An 18,619-nucleotide genomic window follows, 5' to 3' on the forward strand; every position below is an offset into this window, starting at 1 on the left:
AGATTTGATCATTCGCTCAATTGAATAATCATCTACCTACCCACCCGCCCACCAAACATCCCCAGTCAATGTTTACCATCGACTCGTTGCTAAAATAATATTTCAGCTTTTGAATTTTTATGATATACAAAAAATCGTAACCGAATTCAAGGCCATAGTCGTTAATTTACTTACAGCTTGAATCCACAGACTAATCTTGCTACCACTAGGGGTTCCAAAAAACCACCCGAAAAAACCGATTTTCGTTATTTTTACAAATGAAAGTCCGGTTAACTGGTTTTCACCGGCTTCAGAAAATTGAGACTTTTTTATAAATTGTAAATTTTTATATTGCAAAAAAAAATTATAAATATAATAAGTTTCGACCGGTGCTGGATGAAATTGAAATCTATGTGTGCAAAAGTCCAAAACGAAAAAGATATGTAAATCCCAATAATTGTTATATTTCTCAGTATAGAATAAACAAGTGAATCCTGAGAAAGCATAATTTTTATTACATACCTCCTTTACGTTTCACCCTACGATTACAATTCAGGAAAAAGTTTGCCTCTCATCCGATCGTTTTCATACTTTGCCATATTGCTTATTTTGATCATCAATATAAGTAAATGGATCCTCCGCCATGACGATGGTGCAAAAATATCGTGAAAGACGCGCTTGATATCTGCCCGGCGAGATAGTCGTTGACGTTTATCCATCGTTTGTTTATTAGTTTTAAACATATTTATTTATTTATGTAGATGGCGGTAGTAAAATAAAATTAATGTTTTTATTCAAAATAATAATTTTATATACAAATTATAGAAGAGGTAGAGGTTTTTAAAAAAACTTTTTTATTATGTCTGCTCAAAAAATAAAATACATAAAAGTTTTAGTGATGGCATATTATTAATATTTTGCAAAGTTGCAAAGTGCAGTCCAGCTTCTCCGAGTCGTTTTCTTAAGGTTACATCACTAATTTCAATTGAAAATTGATCCGAGATCTATTTTATTATCTCTACAGCAGTTTTGAACCGTTGCTGTAAAGATAATAGAGTTATCAGGCGATCTTGTCTCTCGGATGTGCATTTTTTCGGTCCTGTCCCTTCTTACGAGCAAAAGTTCCAGAATCCTTTTTCTTTTTCATTATCCTTGACCCAGTAGATACAGAACGTCCCATTTGTTGAGAAATTGATCGCAATGAATGTCCAGAGTCTGCCAAAGCCGCGATTTTTATATTCTCCTCCAATGATAGTTGAGTGTATTGTCGCATGGTATTATTATTTTCAACGATTTCGATCCGTACACCTCAAAAACTCACACTAAACTGAACTCAAATCGTAGAAAACAATCACATTTAAAAGACCCGATCGTTAAAAACCACACACCTAAAGGGACAATATTTTTATTGCCCAAAAATCGTATAATCACAAGTGTTCCGGTTTCTGAAACTGTGACGGTACATACATACATATGTATGTAGATTACACTGAGCAACAAAAAAAAATACCAGAGCGGAGACTAGCCAATCTTTACTAAGTTTGACCCACTAAATTCGAATATGATATTGATTTTTGTTGGTGGGTGATCGTTTACGAGATATGAGCGTTTAAAAAAATCCGCGATTTTTACAGTTTTTTAGCTTTTGCGGTCTTTAACTCAAAATTTAGGATTGTTACGCTCAAAGTGAGTATTGTAATCAATAGTCAGATATTTTTCCTATTAATTTTTATATTTCATTGCTTTAAAATACTTCTAATTGTCTAGAGAATTTTAAAAGTCAAAAATATATATTTTTTTACGGACTTTTTTTCCGTGCTATTTTTCATTTATTTGGCAAATTTTTTATTTCACCACGTTTATAAAGATTGGTTTTCTATCTCAATATTTTTTTTTTATCTAAACGTACTAACTCGAGCGGTTTTTGCGTAAGAAAGATTTTCGTTCAGTTCCCGTATGCGTATAACAGAAGCGTTTGTGCAAGCGAGAGCAAGCGAGATGGCAAGTCCGTCGCTTACGCGCGTGTGGTGGGACTCTCGTTTGCCGGCTAACAATGGAGACCCCCGAATGGATTTAGTGATTGATAACGGCATTCGGTCACTTAACGCTAGAGTTCTCAGAATTGACAGCGCGAGACCGTGGGACTGCATATCTAGTACGTGACTATAACAATAGGTAAACCAACACGTCGAGGAAGATGAAATGAGTGACCTGTCCTTTTATAAGCAGGTACTTGGGCCTTGAAAAGGCATTCTAGACGGAGCACTGGCAGTGCGTGTATCTCCTTAATCACACAATAAATGCTGTGAAGCGACTTTGGCCTTTTATTTGGATCCTCCACCCACCCCTACTCAACAATATAAACCAACGAATGTATCATGATTGTGGCTTTTACAAATAGCCGACTTTTTATGACGAATTCGAAATTTTATAACGTATTCGTTCGAAGGCGCCCAGGCGTGAGCGTGTTAACCAACTGAGCTCTAACTTTAATATTCCAATACGAAGCACCTATTTTTATTCTTCAAGTGAAATATCAACGATGGAATAAATGTTTTATTGATAGCGCGATCACGTGCTTCAAAGAAGGGGGGGTTGTTTTTTTTCTTGTCGATATGGAGAAGTTCTTCTACCTCACAGTGTTCCTCTTTATGATAACCAAGACCGTAACACGTACATCCACCGTATGTCTGGCTGAAGTGAGATCGGCAAAGAAAAATGCTTATTCGATTCGAATATTGCGGTGAAAATTGGTTCTGAAACTGCGCTTTATTGTGTTTTTGTAGAAGATGGCGTCATCAATTTTCGAACGTTTCACTGTACATAGTTTCAGTTGTAGCTGTCAATATTCTCACTAATCTCATTCCAAGACTTGAGATTCATTATTGTTTCAATTCTAAGCTTTCATACTGAAAATCAAAGCTCTACAGTCAAAGTCGTAGATTTTCGCAATATTGGAGTTTACTTCGTCATCTAACTAAGACATAATTCAAGGGCAGAGGGATAAAGGCAATGCCTCCCCCCCCCTCATCTATACATGGGAATGAGATTTTGGCGAGCGGATAATTTTAAGAAGCTCGCAGATTTACCTCTACGTTCTCCAACTTCATGTAGCTAGAATAATAAACCAAAAGAAGGCAAAGAAAGTGCTGGAATGGTACCCGAAAGGATGTAAAAGGATGAAAGGAAGGCCGCAAGGAAGATGGGTGATCGAAATTGTACAAATATGTGGGGTGAGATTTTTTATTTGCATATATACATTATATAGCCAGCAGCATAGCTCGGACGTTAAGCTTTTGCTTACCGTCAAGAAGGTGCCGGGTTCTATCCCTGAATGAAAATGAATTTTTCAGAGTATGCTGTTGGTCAGACCTGGATTTGTGACTCCAGGTTGATCGTTTCCTATCAGAGTTTGCCAATTTTCTCTGATTTCATTGTTGAAACGGTTCCCGGAAAAAAAAATTGGCTAAAAATCCTTCCTACCTACTATGTCACCACTATTTGAAAAATTTTATTGATGTACAATAAAAATTTATGTACAATTCATAGATGTCTCGTTAATTTGCGAGTTTTTTCAGTGTCTCGCAATTCAACGACTTATAATAAAAAATGCTGTATTTGTATTTGTAATTGGCCAGGAAGGCGCATTGGGATTTACCTGTAAGGCCTTCCTGGTATATATGTAAAATAAATAAATATAAATATAGCCAGCAGCATAGTTCGGTCGTTAAGCTTCGGCTTAGCGTCGAGAGGCGCCGGGTTCGATCCCATGAGCTGTATTACAGGCAACCCAGGCAACAACAGGAAGGTATTACAGGCAACCCCGATGCGCCTTCCTGACCAATTACAAATATTGCAGCATTTTTATTCATTATATAAGTAACTGAATTAAGAGACACTGAAAAACTCGCAAATCAATGAGACATCTATCAAATCTTACACAAACTTATTTATTGCACATTAATCAAACACAAATTATTGGTGACATATTGTATATATAGGAAGGATTTTGGCCAATTTTTACCGGGAACCGTTTCAACAATGAAATCAGAGAAAATTGGAAAACTCTGATAGGAAACGATCAACCTGGAGTCACAAATCCAGGTCCAACCAGCAGCATACTCTGAAAAATTCATTTTCACTCGAGACTCGGCCCTGGGATCGAACCCGGCACCTCACGACGCTAAGCAGAAGCTTAACAACCGAGCTATGCTGCTGGTTTTTATGTATAGTATCTTCAATTTTGAAATCGTAGGAGTATTTTACATTAGTTTAAAGCTATATTTCATCATAGCCTGTCCAATTATGGCATCTACTTATACATATGTAGTTGGGGTTGAAATTGGAATCGGATGTTTTTTACTGACTCCAAACGCTCGATACGTATCCACGAAAAAGCACATTGCTAAATAGTGTTTCTCGACGATATATCAATTTGAAGTTTGTCTGTGAACTTGATAGATTCCCGAGTCAACTTTGTACATTAGATTAACAAGTCGAAGTTGAGCAATATCTGATATAAGTTTCTGCCAACTATTAACCAGCAGCCAAATTCGATTTCGACATAAGTGTCAATACCATCATGTTTTGCTTATAAAAATATATCTATGTATTTTGGATAAAATCAAGAGACTACTTGCAACGTTCGAACAGAACGGTGAATTCATTATCAGTGCATTATCGAGTGCACACGTAGACGGTGACGTCACCGAGTCGCAACAAACCAAAATCAGCGTGCATTTTGTATGCGACTATCGCGCGCGAAATGCATCATAAGATGCGCGTCACGTGCTAAGCTCCACGTGCTAGAAATACACGTGCACAATCGGAAGACCGCACCCTGCCAACATATCCAGGTAAATCTAAATATCTTCAAATTCAAAATGCATTTATGACTTGTGAAAAAAACTTGTATTTATATAATTTAATACGAAAAAAATAAAATCGAAAAAATTGGCAATTGTATTTATATAATTTAATACGCATTGAGAAAACTTGATTAAAATATAATAATGTTATTTATGAATTCATCCATAAGCCGTGTTTCTTTCTCGATGCGCTGAAACCAGGGCTGTGTAGTCAGAGTCGGAGTATGGAGCAAATCAACCGACTCCGACTTCTTTTTTTTATTATTTTCTTTAGTTAATAGTATTACGGTATGTGTCAACTAGAGTCTCTAATTTTATTGAAGTAAATCCACTAATAAATTGAAATTTAATAATTTCTTCATAAAAATCATGAATTTAAATTACAATAGAAATAAAATCGTTGAATTGCACGTGTTGTGGCCAAAATCAATTGTTTCCTCCGTCTCAAACTTTTTATTTATTCTTATTTTTCTCATTGATTTATTTGTGTATGAAATTCATAAATATATGAATACTATTGTTGTACTTTTATTTATACCTATTTAATTTCCAATAATCCATTAAATTGGATTACATGTCAATTTTTAGTGATTCTTTTAATTCCTTTAATGTTTTATATTTTGAAAATCGATACTGTTTTTATTACTAACAATGTTGATTGAATGATATCATCATGCTTTCGGGAGTTCCTACGGCCTCGAGGTTATCCTTTGTGTAGCTGTGCCTCAATGTTGCACTATGAGTGATGAAATGATATTTCTGGGATTCCAACGGGCTCACGATCGCTAATATGGAGTGAGTTGAATTGTGTCTTTGCCCTTGTGTGAGCGAAGATAATTCCAGGCGAGGTGCGAAGCAATTGTGTATGAGCGACATGTGTTTTATGGAAAAGTAGATGAAATCATCGACCTCGATTCAGGATCATACGCTAACCATTGGGCTATTTTGCGTATAAACGTACTATTCTTATAAAATTAAACCCTGCGTGTACATATGTATATGAATAATATGTCAATATGTAATTATGTATACTTGATTCGGTAAAATCGGCATACCGTCTCCATTATTTATTTATTTAACATACTTGGGGGAGGCGGCAAAGCCGATAGACCCAAGGGGTTTGTTTGATTTATACATACATATATGTAAACTAAATGAGAAAAAAGTAAAATACATTCAAAATGACAATATTAAAATAAAAATTAAAGAAGAATTACAGAAATCCATCAAACAAGTACAAGAAATACATCAAACTTCTTTTTAACATATTAAGGTTATCGGAAATTGCAATATTATTGGGAAGACTATTCCAAACTGAAACCACTCTGTTTGAAAAGAAGAAATCTCTGATCAATTCATTAGATTTTTCTTTTCGGAGTCTAAGCGAGTGACCTCTGAGGTGAGTGTTTTCGTTGAATGTAATAAGATTGGACATAATATGACATTTATAATGATTATTTAGTATTTTAAAGACTTCGATTAAGTCGCCTCTTATTCTTCTCGAGATTCATTCTTTTCAATCTTTCGTTATAATAAAGTGAATTAAGAGGGCTGGACAGCTGCACTTTGTCCATACAAACGTACTATACTTCTCCCTTCCTCAATTATGGCACTAGAGAAACTATTTTTTAATATGCTATGGATATCCACCATTGGGGTGCATCTATCGTTTTATTTTTTTGATTAATTATTTTTTAAAGGAGCTAGGAGCCGCCAAAAATCAATAAAATCGCCTCTTTTTTACACCCACGAAACGAGTCCAGCGTGCTTATTTAACGGTCGATTTTTAAAAAAATACGCCGATAGATGCACAGAAAGTATCTTTCTCATACCGATGATGAATTTTTTTTAAAAATTGGTCCAGTTTTGGAGGAGAAAATAGTAGAATACGAAACCTCGATTTTGTCAATTTAAAATACGTTTTATCTGGTCGAAGCGCAACTGTCGCATTCACTCAATATATATATTGATATATATTGTCGCATTCACTCAATATATACATACACTCAATATATATATATCGAAGAAAGGAACGGTAACAAAATTAAGGTTTCGGGTGTACAGCCCTCTTAAGTTCAGAAGGAATCTTTGTACCCTTTCTATAAATATAACATATTTTTTTAAATGAAGATTCCATATGATAAAATTTTTGATAAAAGTTTTGTACATATACATATATATAGCAGTACTGCAGATATTTCCCAGTCCATGCACGATAGATGTGAAATTTTTGAGCTGGAGATAAAACGGGGGCATATCCCAATTTGGGGACGATGAAGCATATCGCGAGTTGGCGTGAAATAATAAAGTGAGACAGATAAGGACAGCCTAGAAAGATTTAGAAAGAAACATCACGCAAACATGTTATCACTTTTGTGACGATCTGGATCACTTCCGGCACCTCGATGTCCCCAACCTCCCCCCCCACCTGTATATGTGTGTGTGTAGGGGGAGGGGTGAATGGACGGGTGGATCTTGTAATAGCATATTGTATATATGTATTTATGTATAATACAATATCAAAATCTGAAAGCGTGAGGTGGTCCGTGAAAGATCACCGGTTGGAGCTCCCACGACACGGTTGACCAACGACGCATTTATGCGTCGTATTCAACAACAAGCGTGAGAATGTTTTCTCTGGAGATTCGATTCGCTCTGCAGAGCGTTAACCATATTACGTGGGTGAGGATATTGAACGGTGCGATGTAATAGTGTACAATATAATAGTTCGGTTCGAGTTAATTCGTCCGTGTAAAACAAACGGAGGACTTGTGGCGAATGTCAATAAACCCCCGGAGCTCATTAATGTTCTAAATTTTGTGTTTGACTTGTTTTCGTTGACTTGTACACAGGTTTCACTCTGATTACACTGGTCAACATATTTTCTCTATTTTTTGCATACATTACAGAAGACCTCCACTAATCGACATATTTTATTTTTATTACTAAGCTCTTCTTAGTTTAGAATCGATTTTGTCGTCTGACGAAATTTGGGTTCTTATCCGATCGTTTTCAAACTTTGCCATTTTGCTCGGTTTGGTCATCAATATAAGTGGAAATGATGTCCGGCATTACCGTGGTGAAAAATAATCGTAATAGACACGTTTGAAAATACTGCATATTCTTTCACGGTGACGTCTATCGTCCACACTGTCCCATTTTTCCACACTGTTCTGATCGTTTTTTTCAATTTTCGCCCCCCTCTCGCTATGGCAGATTGAGCACTTTGCCATACTCGTGATTAAAGTTTACGGAGAGAATTGGTGATTTTTTAATTAGGTTTTTTATATATTGTCTTAATTTTTATCTTTATACATATACTAGCTGGACCCAGCATGCGTTACAATGCCACAATAACGCATGCAATTCCCGCTCCCGTTGCCGTTCCCGTTTCAATTGACGGTTGGTATTCAACTCGTGTCTCTTCAAAGCCGTGTCGTCATATGGTGTTACGGACTAAACCAACGACGATTTTGGGCCAACTTTTTAACCAGCAGTAGCGTACAAAATATCGAAATAAAAATTAAATTTTAAAATTGAAATTAAATATCAAAATCAAGCTAAAGAGCGAGATTGAGCTAAAATTAGAACATCGTTGATGTTTTGAATTACAACAATGTTTTGAATTACGACGATACCGCATTTAAAACCAGAGAAATATTATAATTTCTCTGCATACGAGCGAAAAAAAATATTGTTAAAGTCGTCACGAGATGTTACTGTATTTCCACGTGGGATCGATAAAAAAAAACAATTCATAAAAAAACGCGGTGTTGGATGTCGGTGATTTGTCAAAGGGTTTTTTTTCTTTCGTCGAAATAAAATTAATAATCACACATTATCCGATAAATTTTACCTCTGAAATGATTTAATTACTTGATTTATTTCGACGAGAGAAACAATTGAAGAATAAAAAAATCCGTTTGATGTGACCGACAACACCCCGGGTTAGCAAAAATCGTTGGATCACCCATACTAATACATGATATATTCTCAGTAACTGCGCATTACGGGGAAGTAAAAATAATAATTCTTTGATTTTTTTTCGATCTTAGTGCGTATCTTCGTAAGTCAAAACATCTTCGACAAACAAAAGTCGAGGATTACATGTATGTGATTGTTGATGATCTAATTTTAGGTCAATCTCGAAAATTTATTTAAATTGTGCATGTTCTGTTTTAACTTTCAATATTTAATTTTAATTTAAATATAATGATTATAATTTTATTTTGATACTTGAATTTAATTTTAATATAATAATAATAGTTTTAATTTTGATATTTAATTACAATTTTTAAATTTAATTTTTATTTAGATATTTTGTACGCTACTGGTTTTAAAAGTTGGCCTGTGGGCCATTCGTTGGCTTGGTGCGTACGCACCAATAAACCAACTGGTAACGTGGTTACCAACGAACACATTACCTTGACTACACAATGGCGCTTCAAACTGATCCGTAAAATGTTGCAACATTGCACTCAAATGACAACACGTTTTATACTTATACGAATTATTATGTATTCGTGCTAAAATTATCTTTGTTATCAATATATAGTGAAAATTCAAAGATTTAGAGTTACCAATAAAAGTATAAATGACACCAACGTAATATGCTCGAATGCCGCCGCAGTGGCGGCATTCGAGAAATACGGCAAACCTCAATGCCGCCACTATGGCGGCATTCGAGTGCAAAGAGTTAAATGTGCATTTTTTAATGGTTGTGGCTATTTGCAGGTACTATATATGCGACAGGCGCAAAGCCATCTGCGCATGCGCGTGAACTTATAATCCGATTATAATTTCTTACATTTAATGTATGCTAGACTTGTTTAATAAATCGTTCATTATACATGAGGTAAATAAATTTCGCACGTTATTATAATAGATTTATATCATTTAGCCAGTTCGCGGCTTGTAGGTATTATACGTTGTATATGATAATAATTTTCTAACAATAACTAATTCGGATTATATTTTTTACTCTACGTCACTTTACGAGTTCGAACTAAATTTTAAGAGGTTTAAAACAAAATTTTAACAGTAAATACGCTGACAGTAACAGTTCACGCGCATGCGCAGAAGGCTTTGCGCCTGTCGCAGTTACTATAGTACCTGCAAATAGCCACAACTTTTTTTAATTACTTAAAGATGAATGTTGCGCAATCTGACCTGCACATTATCGGTGCCTTCTGTAGTATTACCTAACCAATCCCAAGACGCACAATGACCCTGTCTAGAGTAGCCCCTCCGCAAATAAAAAGTGAGACACTGATTGAGCGCCATTTTGTATGCGACTCACGCTCTAACTGAAAAAAGTTACCACGCACTAATTCTGTGTCCGACATTCAATGAGTTGAAATTCAATCGGGTCTTTACGATGCCACCCTCCCCTTCCTCCTTTTATTTCTCTCTCTCTCTCTCTCTCTCTCTCTCTCTTTAATTCTTCCTTCGCCTATCTCATCGTAGAGAGGGCACCACTGCTGTCCATCAATTACGGTTGAAACTTTGTGGAATTCGTTTATGTAACCCACGTCAAGCGGTTGTCTGGACCGGAAGTTGGCTACACCTGAGCTCGGCGCACATCGACTGAACCCTCCCCATCCCTCCATACTCCCTGCGTTTGCAATTAAGATAACAAGAATTCCTCTAATTAATCCATTTCCAATAATTGGATACGTGTGTGCGTACCCCATCGTCTGTATGCAAAGTCAAATTAGAATTATAAACAAAAACATAAACGCGAATGGGATTTGAAGGATAACAATCATAAAATGAAATGCTGCAATACAGAATAATTGATATATTCATTAAAAATTAATGGTCATCTCAACAAGATTACTTTTCACTTCTTCGCCAGTTTACAGTCTTTAATCTCATAGTTGCTAAGTATTATAATATGTAGAATTGAGTATTAACGCGCCATTGGTAATCCTAAGGGCTAAAACACACTGAGTGGTTTGGGACGTCACGTTCTTGGCTTCAGTGGGTGTTCCCCAAACCGAGCTCGGGTGTAGTTGCACGTGCAGAATGCATTTGTTTGGGGGGTTGCACGTGTAGGCATATCCATTATGCAACCGACAAGTTTCTCCTACATTTCTTCAAATATGGGATTCACCGTATTGATCACTGTCAAGCAAGGATAAATACATGGATAAAATATCACCGAAAACACTCCAGGGGGGTGATTTTTACCACTGTGTACCATGTATATGTATGGGGCTAGGGGTGCTGCTTTTTTTTCGCTTGTTTTAAAGTATCTAAAAAAACACACACCAAGTGTGCTTTCGACATAGATATAGAATACCATAGATACGCCCTTACGATCTAAGCCGATCACCCTGTTGGACCATGCACACACAAAAAAAAAAAATTACAGATCATGCACACTCTCTCTCAGTAGCTAGTTAGCTTCTAAGTAAGAAGGTCGATTGACATTTTTCGAAAATGCCAATGTTTTCAGTGAAATTGTGTTACAATTACTCAAGAAAACATAAAAGGCGGATGGCATCACATATCATATGAAAGAATTAATATGTAATGTCTTCAATTATAGTAGTATTTTAACATACATATAATGAAATATCAGCGCGATGTACATATGTAGTTTTATGTATGTATATGCACTGATGGAACAGCAGAACAACCTCTGCCACTGTTGGCACTGAAGGAAATAGACATTTAAAACTACAAACAATGAACTCAATATTAAAGTGTCAGCATTAAAATTGATCCTTGTGGAAGTTACTAATGTTTAAATATTGTAATAGTTAATGATGGTTTTATTATAGTAACATATGTACATTTGTAGTTTAATATAGTGTGTATAGCAAATTTTTTTTTTCTTAATATGGCTTTATTAGTTTGGTTTACTGTCACGCGGAGTATCCAACAAAATAAAGTGATAAATAAAATAAAACTTCAGTACATGTACATTTGTACATAAACTGGTTGCTGACCACTGCGTTTTTTGCGTTCCTTCCTTTTTTCACCACTTCTCCGCTAGTTAAACCCCCCGCACCCCTCAGATAGTGGCGACAAGATCTCCAACGAAATTTGTATGTAATGGCATATCTAGGTTATTCTACATCTATGGCTTTCGACCTAAAAATCATTTTACGAATAAGTTGTGCATGGTAGGATCGTTTAAATGTTCATCTTCTTTTAATAATGGAGCTAGGCACTCATAAATGAAACAGCATCTGCTACGAAAGATTTGGATAAATAATAGAAAAAAATACAAGTTTTCCATCAAAATATATATTTTTAAAAAATAATCATTATTTTCATTACATTACAATAATTCCTTATATTAGAAATCTTTCATCCACTAAAGTCTTCTTTGCTAAATTCTTCTTTCCGGCATATTGTCTGCACATTTCCAAAAACTACAACATTGAAATTATTTACAATAACAATTAAAATGCAATTTGCTAAATTAATCTAATCAAACCCACTTTCCAAACCACAGCGGTGACCAAAGCAGCCACAACATAACTTCCGGTCGTTATTTGCACTAAGCAAAACAAATACAAATCAAATGTCACCAGAGTCCACTCTTGTCCATACCTTAAAAAATAATAATACATAACATTTACATATTTTTCTACATAAATGATTAAATGTCACAAATATAAACTCATACCAAATAGTTCTTTGAAAAGATTGGGAATCGCCGCTTGTATTGTACAAAAATAGTGTTTTGTAATTCCCTTCATCCATCAATTCGATATCGAAAATACGTTCCAAAAAGTGTTTCTCCCTCACTTCATAATCCAAATCCTCTAGAGCCTTTTCAAACAGAAATTTAATATACTTAAATACATACATACATGAAAGAATATTTCTGATTTCAATGAACTTGTTTATTAAAATATAAAGATTATAATAAAATCAAACTCATAATAAACAGTAACCAATAGAGAAGTCTTGCCACGGTTATCAGATTCTATTGATTTACTACAAAGAGTCCAGAAGTTATTCATTTGAAATGCATTTCATATTTTTAACTTCCGGACACCAAGTTATTGATTCATCATGAATGCAGAATGTTAATAAACAACTCACATGATCCAAAAAAGCCGTCAAAAACTTGTTAATCAATTTAGCAGCCTGTTCTCTGTGATTGATAACAGACGGCAAACCATTACCAGCCATATCGCTATCTTCTCGTCTTGACGACCTGCCGCTGGACTTGCGAGCCGAATTCAAACCTAAACACGCCATTCATAATTATGAATTCATCATCGAGATCATCTATGAATATAATAATATACATTCGAACCCGCAGTCGCCGACGAATCCAAATTGGGTCGATCGTCCGCCGTCGACATGTGATGTTGCCATTGCCACTTGACACCATTGATGACCATGTGTGTGCTCAACCTACTAAAATACAACCTGAAACAGTCAACCGATTAATATCCTCATATCTAACATATGAAAACAATATAAATAAACCCAACCTGAAATCGGGAGTACATCGTATGCTGAAAGCGCGATACGGCAGACCCGGTTGTAATCCTCTAGCGTCCGTTTCACAAGTTGCATGTATACTTCTAAAAATATATTCGTATATAATACCATCATAAATCATCATTAACCACTACAACACGCGTCATCATCATTAATCACTACAACACGCTTACATCCTCTCAACTCTAGTCAACACTTTTGAGGTATTCCTAGCTTACATGTGTATAATAAGGGTATCCCTTAAGTCGAAAGATCAAAAAAAAAAGCGTGCATGGTAAACGGTACTATGTATATATAATATATATATATATATATATATATATATATATATATATATATATATATATATATATATATATATATATATATATATATATATATCAGTGGCATGCGGTGAAATTATCTCTCTTTTTGCCATACAGCCTTGTTTAATGTGCGCGCGCAGAATACGGGAGGAAAAGCCTGTTCCTCTTGCTCCTGTTGTATCCTGCTCGCGCAAATTAAGTGTGTATGTACCGTTTACCATGCACCCTTTTTTTTATCTTTCGACTTAAGATCTTTCGATTTTCGATCTTTGCCTTCCGATATTTGCGTTTTCGGGCGTTTCACTTTCAGGCCCGTGAGGGAGACCGATATAATATACCATTTGAACCATCTCTTATCTTTTTGCTAGCTAGCCACTATTGCTATTACTCAGGTCAAACATTTATTTATTTAAAGTTTGAACCATTGTAGCATCACAGGAATCCCTAATGCGCCACAATGGTCAAAAATATAACACAAAAGAAACAAAATAATAACTAAAGAAATTAGACATGACAAAAACAATATATATATATATATATATATATATATATATATATATATATATATATATATATATATATATATACACAAACAACACATTTAACATAATCATAAAAATAATAAGCTATATAATAGCGGATAATAATAATAATTACAAATTATAAAAAACAACAAAGAAGGGAATGTCTTATAAAAGAAAAAAGAGAAAGAAAAATAAATATAAACATATGTATATATGTACACAGACAAAAATACATTTATACATATATGACAATAGCATATAACGTAAAAATATCAAAAAATAAAATATAACATAAGGAATGTCCTGCACCTACAGCCAGTTTCAATAAATAAGAACCAACTGCAAATACAAAACATCTATAAGGCCCTAATGGAAGAGAGTAAATCAAAATTCCACTCATAAATCACAATCAATCACGAAAGCAATGATGAGCGCAGACTACCAGACAAATGGGTTAGAATAATATCAGACAATTTACGCTCACTAAATTGGAAAATATCACATTCAGACTCAGCAGAAACGAGTTCATTAAGAAGTCGAATAGCTCTTGGAATAGGAGCCATTCGAAAAATAACTGTACGAGCAGGAGGTAAAACCATCAAATGATGATGTCTATCACGCACATAATTATTAGGGACATAAAGTCCCGACAGTTCCAGCAACAACAGGCATGACGTATTACCACGTAGTAGCTGGAGAACAAAATGAATTATTAAAAATGAAGGCAAATTACTTAAAATAATTTAAAAGTATCGTATTAAAAATAAATGATAAGGAAATGGGCTACGAAGTGCGATATTTTAAATCATCGATTGAATATTTGCAAGGCTAGACGATGACGATGACAATGTAATATCAGAACAAGTAGGAAAGCTTTTCATCCAAACCCGAAAAAACGTATGTGCAGCAGAATAGACTGGTGGTTAACATACATATAATACTTTGAACAGAGTGGTCACAAGTTCAAATCAAATCAGAAATGGCCAGACCTTGGATTTGTGACTCCAGGTCGATCGTTTCCCATCAGAGTTTGCCAATTTATCTGATTTTCATTGAAACGGGTCCAACAAATTGGCAACCTTACCGATTTTCTCTCAAATCTCGAATTTTCAGCAATCTCGGATTTCACTGAATTGTATAAAATTTACAAATTTGACCATAGATGTCTGTATGGATGTTAATTGATATGTTTTTACTTTGTATTATATAATAATACTTGTATCAAACGTACTATGTTTCTGGCCAGGGAGGCGCATTGGGGTTACCCGTAAGGCCTTCCTGATACAAATAAAAATATAAAATACCACTAACGCATACATTTAGCTTATATTTTTTGAAAATGAGAACTTCATACTATGCAAAACTATTCACCTTCCATGCAAGTAATAGCCGTGCAACGGAGCATCCAGAATCAACAGTGATACGTTCGCAATGGAACAGACATCCATAAAGTCCAGTATGGCGTTTTTTATATATCTTTCGTATAGAAACAACGACAGCATCAATTGTATTGAATATAACGATAGAAATATCAATCCACTTGCAGCCAACTGATAGGCAGGTGAAGTTATGAATTCCGTGGAACGGTTGGAATCCACTTGAACTCCAACACGAGTCCAAGAAGACGCTCCGAACACTTCCAATGCAAAAATACAAGCGACTAAATGAAGAGGCAGCGAAATTTTTCTCATTGTCTGTATCTCATTCCACTCGTTGGCTACGAAATAAGGTCTCCAAAACGATTTTGGAGCTTCGGCTTTCAAGTCTAAAAAGACAGCACACAATTTTCAATACAATGATATTATACAAGTTATATATGTATGAATATAAATGATCAACATACTTGTTTTGCTAGGAGTCTTAATTCCAATCTCCAGCAGAGGTTGATTGGGTTTTTCCCAATCTATGAAAGATATGTCGACGTTGATCTGTTTCCAATTAATGGCGAGAACTTCGAAGATCTAGAAATTCATAAAAACTTAACCTTCGATCAGCTTTTAAATGAAAAACATAAACAAAGTTTACCTTCAAAGAGAAAGCTACTATGATATACGTCTGTATGACGTATTCATCTTTTTTAGTCGGCGGTAACATATACACTACTTTTTGCATCTTATTTATAATGAACGAATAACTACTAGCACCAAAGGACACCTAAAAATTATAATTAAACGTTAAAAACAACTATATAAGTTAATGACAATAATAGTAAGAATTGTTTGGACATTTTTACTATGAAAAATGAATTGGCCAGATTTCCACACGCAAAAATGAAGAATTGTAATATTGTAAACGCGTCAAATCCCAATATTCCTAAGCGTCTCGAATAAGACCAAGTTTGCAATATTGTATATAAAATTCCAAAAGCTGATATAGAGCCGACTGCAATCTACAATTTGAATTATTAAAAAAATCAGTATCGCTACGCTGAAAAGTTGATCTGAAAAACATCTTGTGGCTAAATGCATTTCAATTTTCTTGTAAGAATGTAAAATAAACATAACAAGAAATAAATTTGTAAACTCATAAAGTTAGAGATGCATTTAAAAGCATATTTTACATCTAAAATAAGATGAAACTGCAATGCCTTGACTGCGACATTTATATTATACTTAATAGAATACTATAACGAACGGTTTGCGCGCGCTTATACTGATCTCGCGGTGGGAGATGCAGAGGGCGGATACGTCGTCGTCCTTCCAGGAATCGTGTTATTAGGAACGTGGACTAACCTGGGACACAGTATAATTATCGGGAAGTTTCGTGATTGCTGGCTCGTCTCGATGAAGCACCGCTGGTCTGGTCACAACAGCGGTTGGTGGAGGCAGGGGACAAACTCTGGACTGCCTCGTGTAGAAATAAGATGGCGGATCTCTGGGCCCAGCTTCCGGAGAAGCGTTAGCCGTGGGAGGACCGACCAGGTGACCGGAGAAGCAGTTTCCCAACCACGAGGAAAGCTGTTATCGACGAGACGAGCCAGCAATCAGGAACCTTCTCGATAATTATACTGTATCCCAGGTTAGTCCACGTTCCTAAAAACACGATTACTGGAAGGACGACGACGTATCCGCCCTCTGCATCTCCCACCGCGAGATCAGTATAAGCGCGCGCAAACCGTTCGTTATAATACACTTATAACGTTTAAATAATATAAACTACAACTCACTTCCATTCCATTGACCATACTAGCTCCATCTAACTCATAAGTAATAGCAAATTCCATATTTACATTAACATCCACATTGACATCATCTTCGCTCAATTCTGCATAGTGAACTATGAACAACGGTGGATATATTTTACTACGTTCACCTTTTCCCTTACGTCTAATTCTAAATACAAATTACACATTAAAAAAAAGGTGCTTCACGATGTAAAATTACACTCGAACAAATATCATTTGAAATGATGTGCGAGAAAAAAAAATACCGTATTCTTATTTCGATGTATTTTGCATATCTAAAATACTTGATAACTTGAACACCGTTCACATTTGAAATTCCACTTGTTTTATCAAACAAATAAAACCTTTTAATCAATTGCCAGGTGTTTACATCACTGTCCTACAATCAATTACAATTTTACAATTATAGAAATTATTTCAATCAAAAAGTCAACCAAACTTTATTATTGAAATAAAAACATACTTTATTGAAATGTACCAAATTGCCTTTGACCAATGTTGGAACCGTGTGTAAGACAGGTGTTGAATCTTTACTGTCGTCGTCGATATATTTAATAAACGGTTCAAAGATCACCGTCTCGCTCTCCGAATACAACTGCTTGGCTCCGACAGTGCATCTGTGTCTGCATACATATCAAAGCTCGTCATATGTATATTCGTATCGAACATTCTAAACGACAAGCAAAATAAAAAGACTCACCGATAATCAACGCTGAACTTCAACAGATTGCTTCCACTCGCTTTACGGATAGTCGGACACGGAAGCATCCATTGCGAATACAAATCTGAATATCCTCGGACGTTTCCCAGCGGATCGGTCTTCATTGCGATGATGTTTAAATAATTATACTAAAATCATTTGAACGATTATAAACTATATGTATATATAAACCTTTTTGTGAGAAATAAAGGATAATAATGAAAAATACCTGTGAATTTTCATTCAAACTATAAGCAATATCTATCTTCTTGCGATACAACACAACATATGATTCATCCTCACCGTACATTATGGGAACAGCTGTATTTACATAAATATATATAAAATTAACACTCTTCTTTATATAAATATTTTATTAAACCTATAATTAGCCAGTACTGGTTTTGAGACGTGAAAAATAATGTGGCATTTATTTATGATACTTTTTATAATAAATCATTATAATAAGTTATTTATTAATTGTCATTGGCAACTAGTAGACATAAAATAGCATCCCACAATAAATTTTGATTAAGAAAACGCCAGGTATATCTACTAGTACAGTGATGGCGAACCATTTTGAGAAG

The 18,619-nt window shown here is 35.1% G+C and overlaps 2 protein-coding genes across 2 annotated transcripts in view; both read right to left on the reverse strand.

The window, feature by feature from the left end:
* The window catches only part of LOC143916695 (NHL repeat-containing protein 2), a 501,476-nt gene that overhangs the window by 471,586 nt on the left and 11,271 nt on the right, over positions 1-18,619 (reverse strand). The gene's annotated exons all lie outside the window — the stretch shown is intronic.
* Positions 12,086-18,342, reverse strand: LOC143917344 (meckelin). Its single transcript, XM_077438824.1, has 15 exons — positions 18,262-18,342; positions 18,033-18,181; positions 17,796-17,955; positions 17,578-17,711; positions 17,315-17,480; positions 16,382-16,537; positions 16,174-16,302; positions 15,992-16,109; positions 15,520-15,913; positions 13,310-13,402; positions 13,129-13,244; positions 12,912-13,057; positions 12,490-12,635; positions 12,302-12,413; positions 12,086-12,232 (listed from the first exon to the last, which is right to left on the reverse strand). The coding sequence occupies exons 1-15, from the start codon at positions 18,340-18,342 to the stop codon at positions 12,152-12,154; spliced, it is 2,181 nt and encodes a 726-aa protein (XP_077294950.1). The 3' UTR covers positions 12,086-12,151.

Source organism: Arctopsyche grandis, chromosome 9 (genome assembly GCF_051622035.1).
Source record: "Arctopsyche grandis isolate Sample6627 chromosome 9, ASM5162203v2, whole genome shotgun sequence".
In the NCBI taxonomy this organism is placed as follows: Eukaryota; Metazoa; Arthropoda; class Insecta; order Trichoptera; family Hydropsychidae; genus Arctopsyche; species Arctopsyche grandis.

What these genes read in the sequence shown, in the direction of transcription:
- LOC143917344 (XM_077438824.1), bottom strand. Translation starts at nt 18,342, where the DNA reads ATGTACGGTGAGGATGAATCATATGTTGTGTTGTATCGCAAGAAGATA. An exon ending in GTTTGAATGAAAATTCACAG is followed by an intron (nt 18,182 to 18,261) that starts GTATTTTTCATT and finishes AAATGATTTTAG; the next exon opens with TATAATTATTTAAACATCAT. An exon ending in GTATGGTCAATGGAATGGAA is followed by an intron (nt 16,538 to 17,314) that starts GTGAGTTGTAGT and finishes TTCAAATTGTAG; the next exon opens with ATTGCAGTCGGCTCTATATC.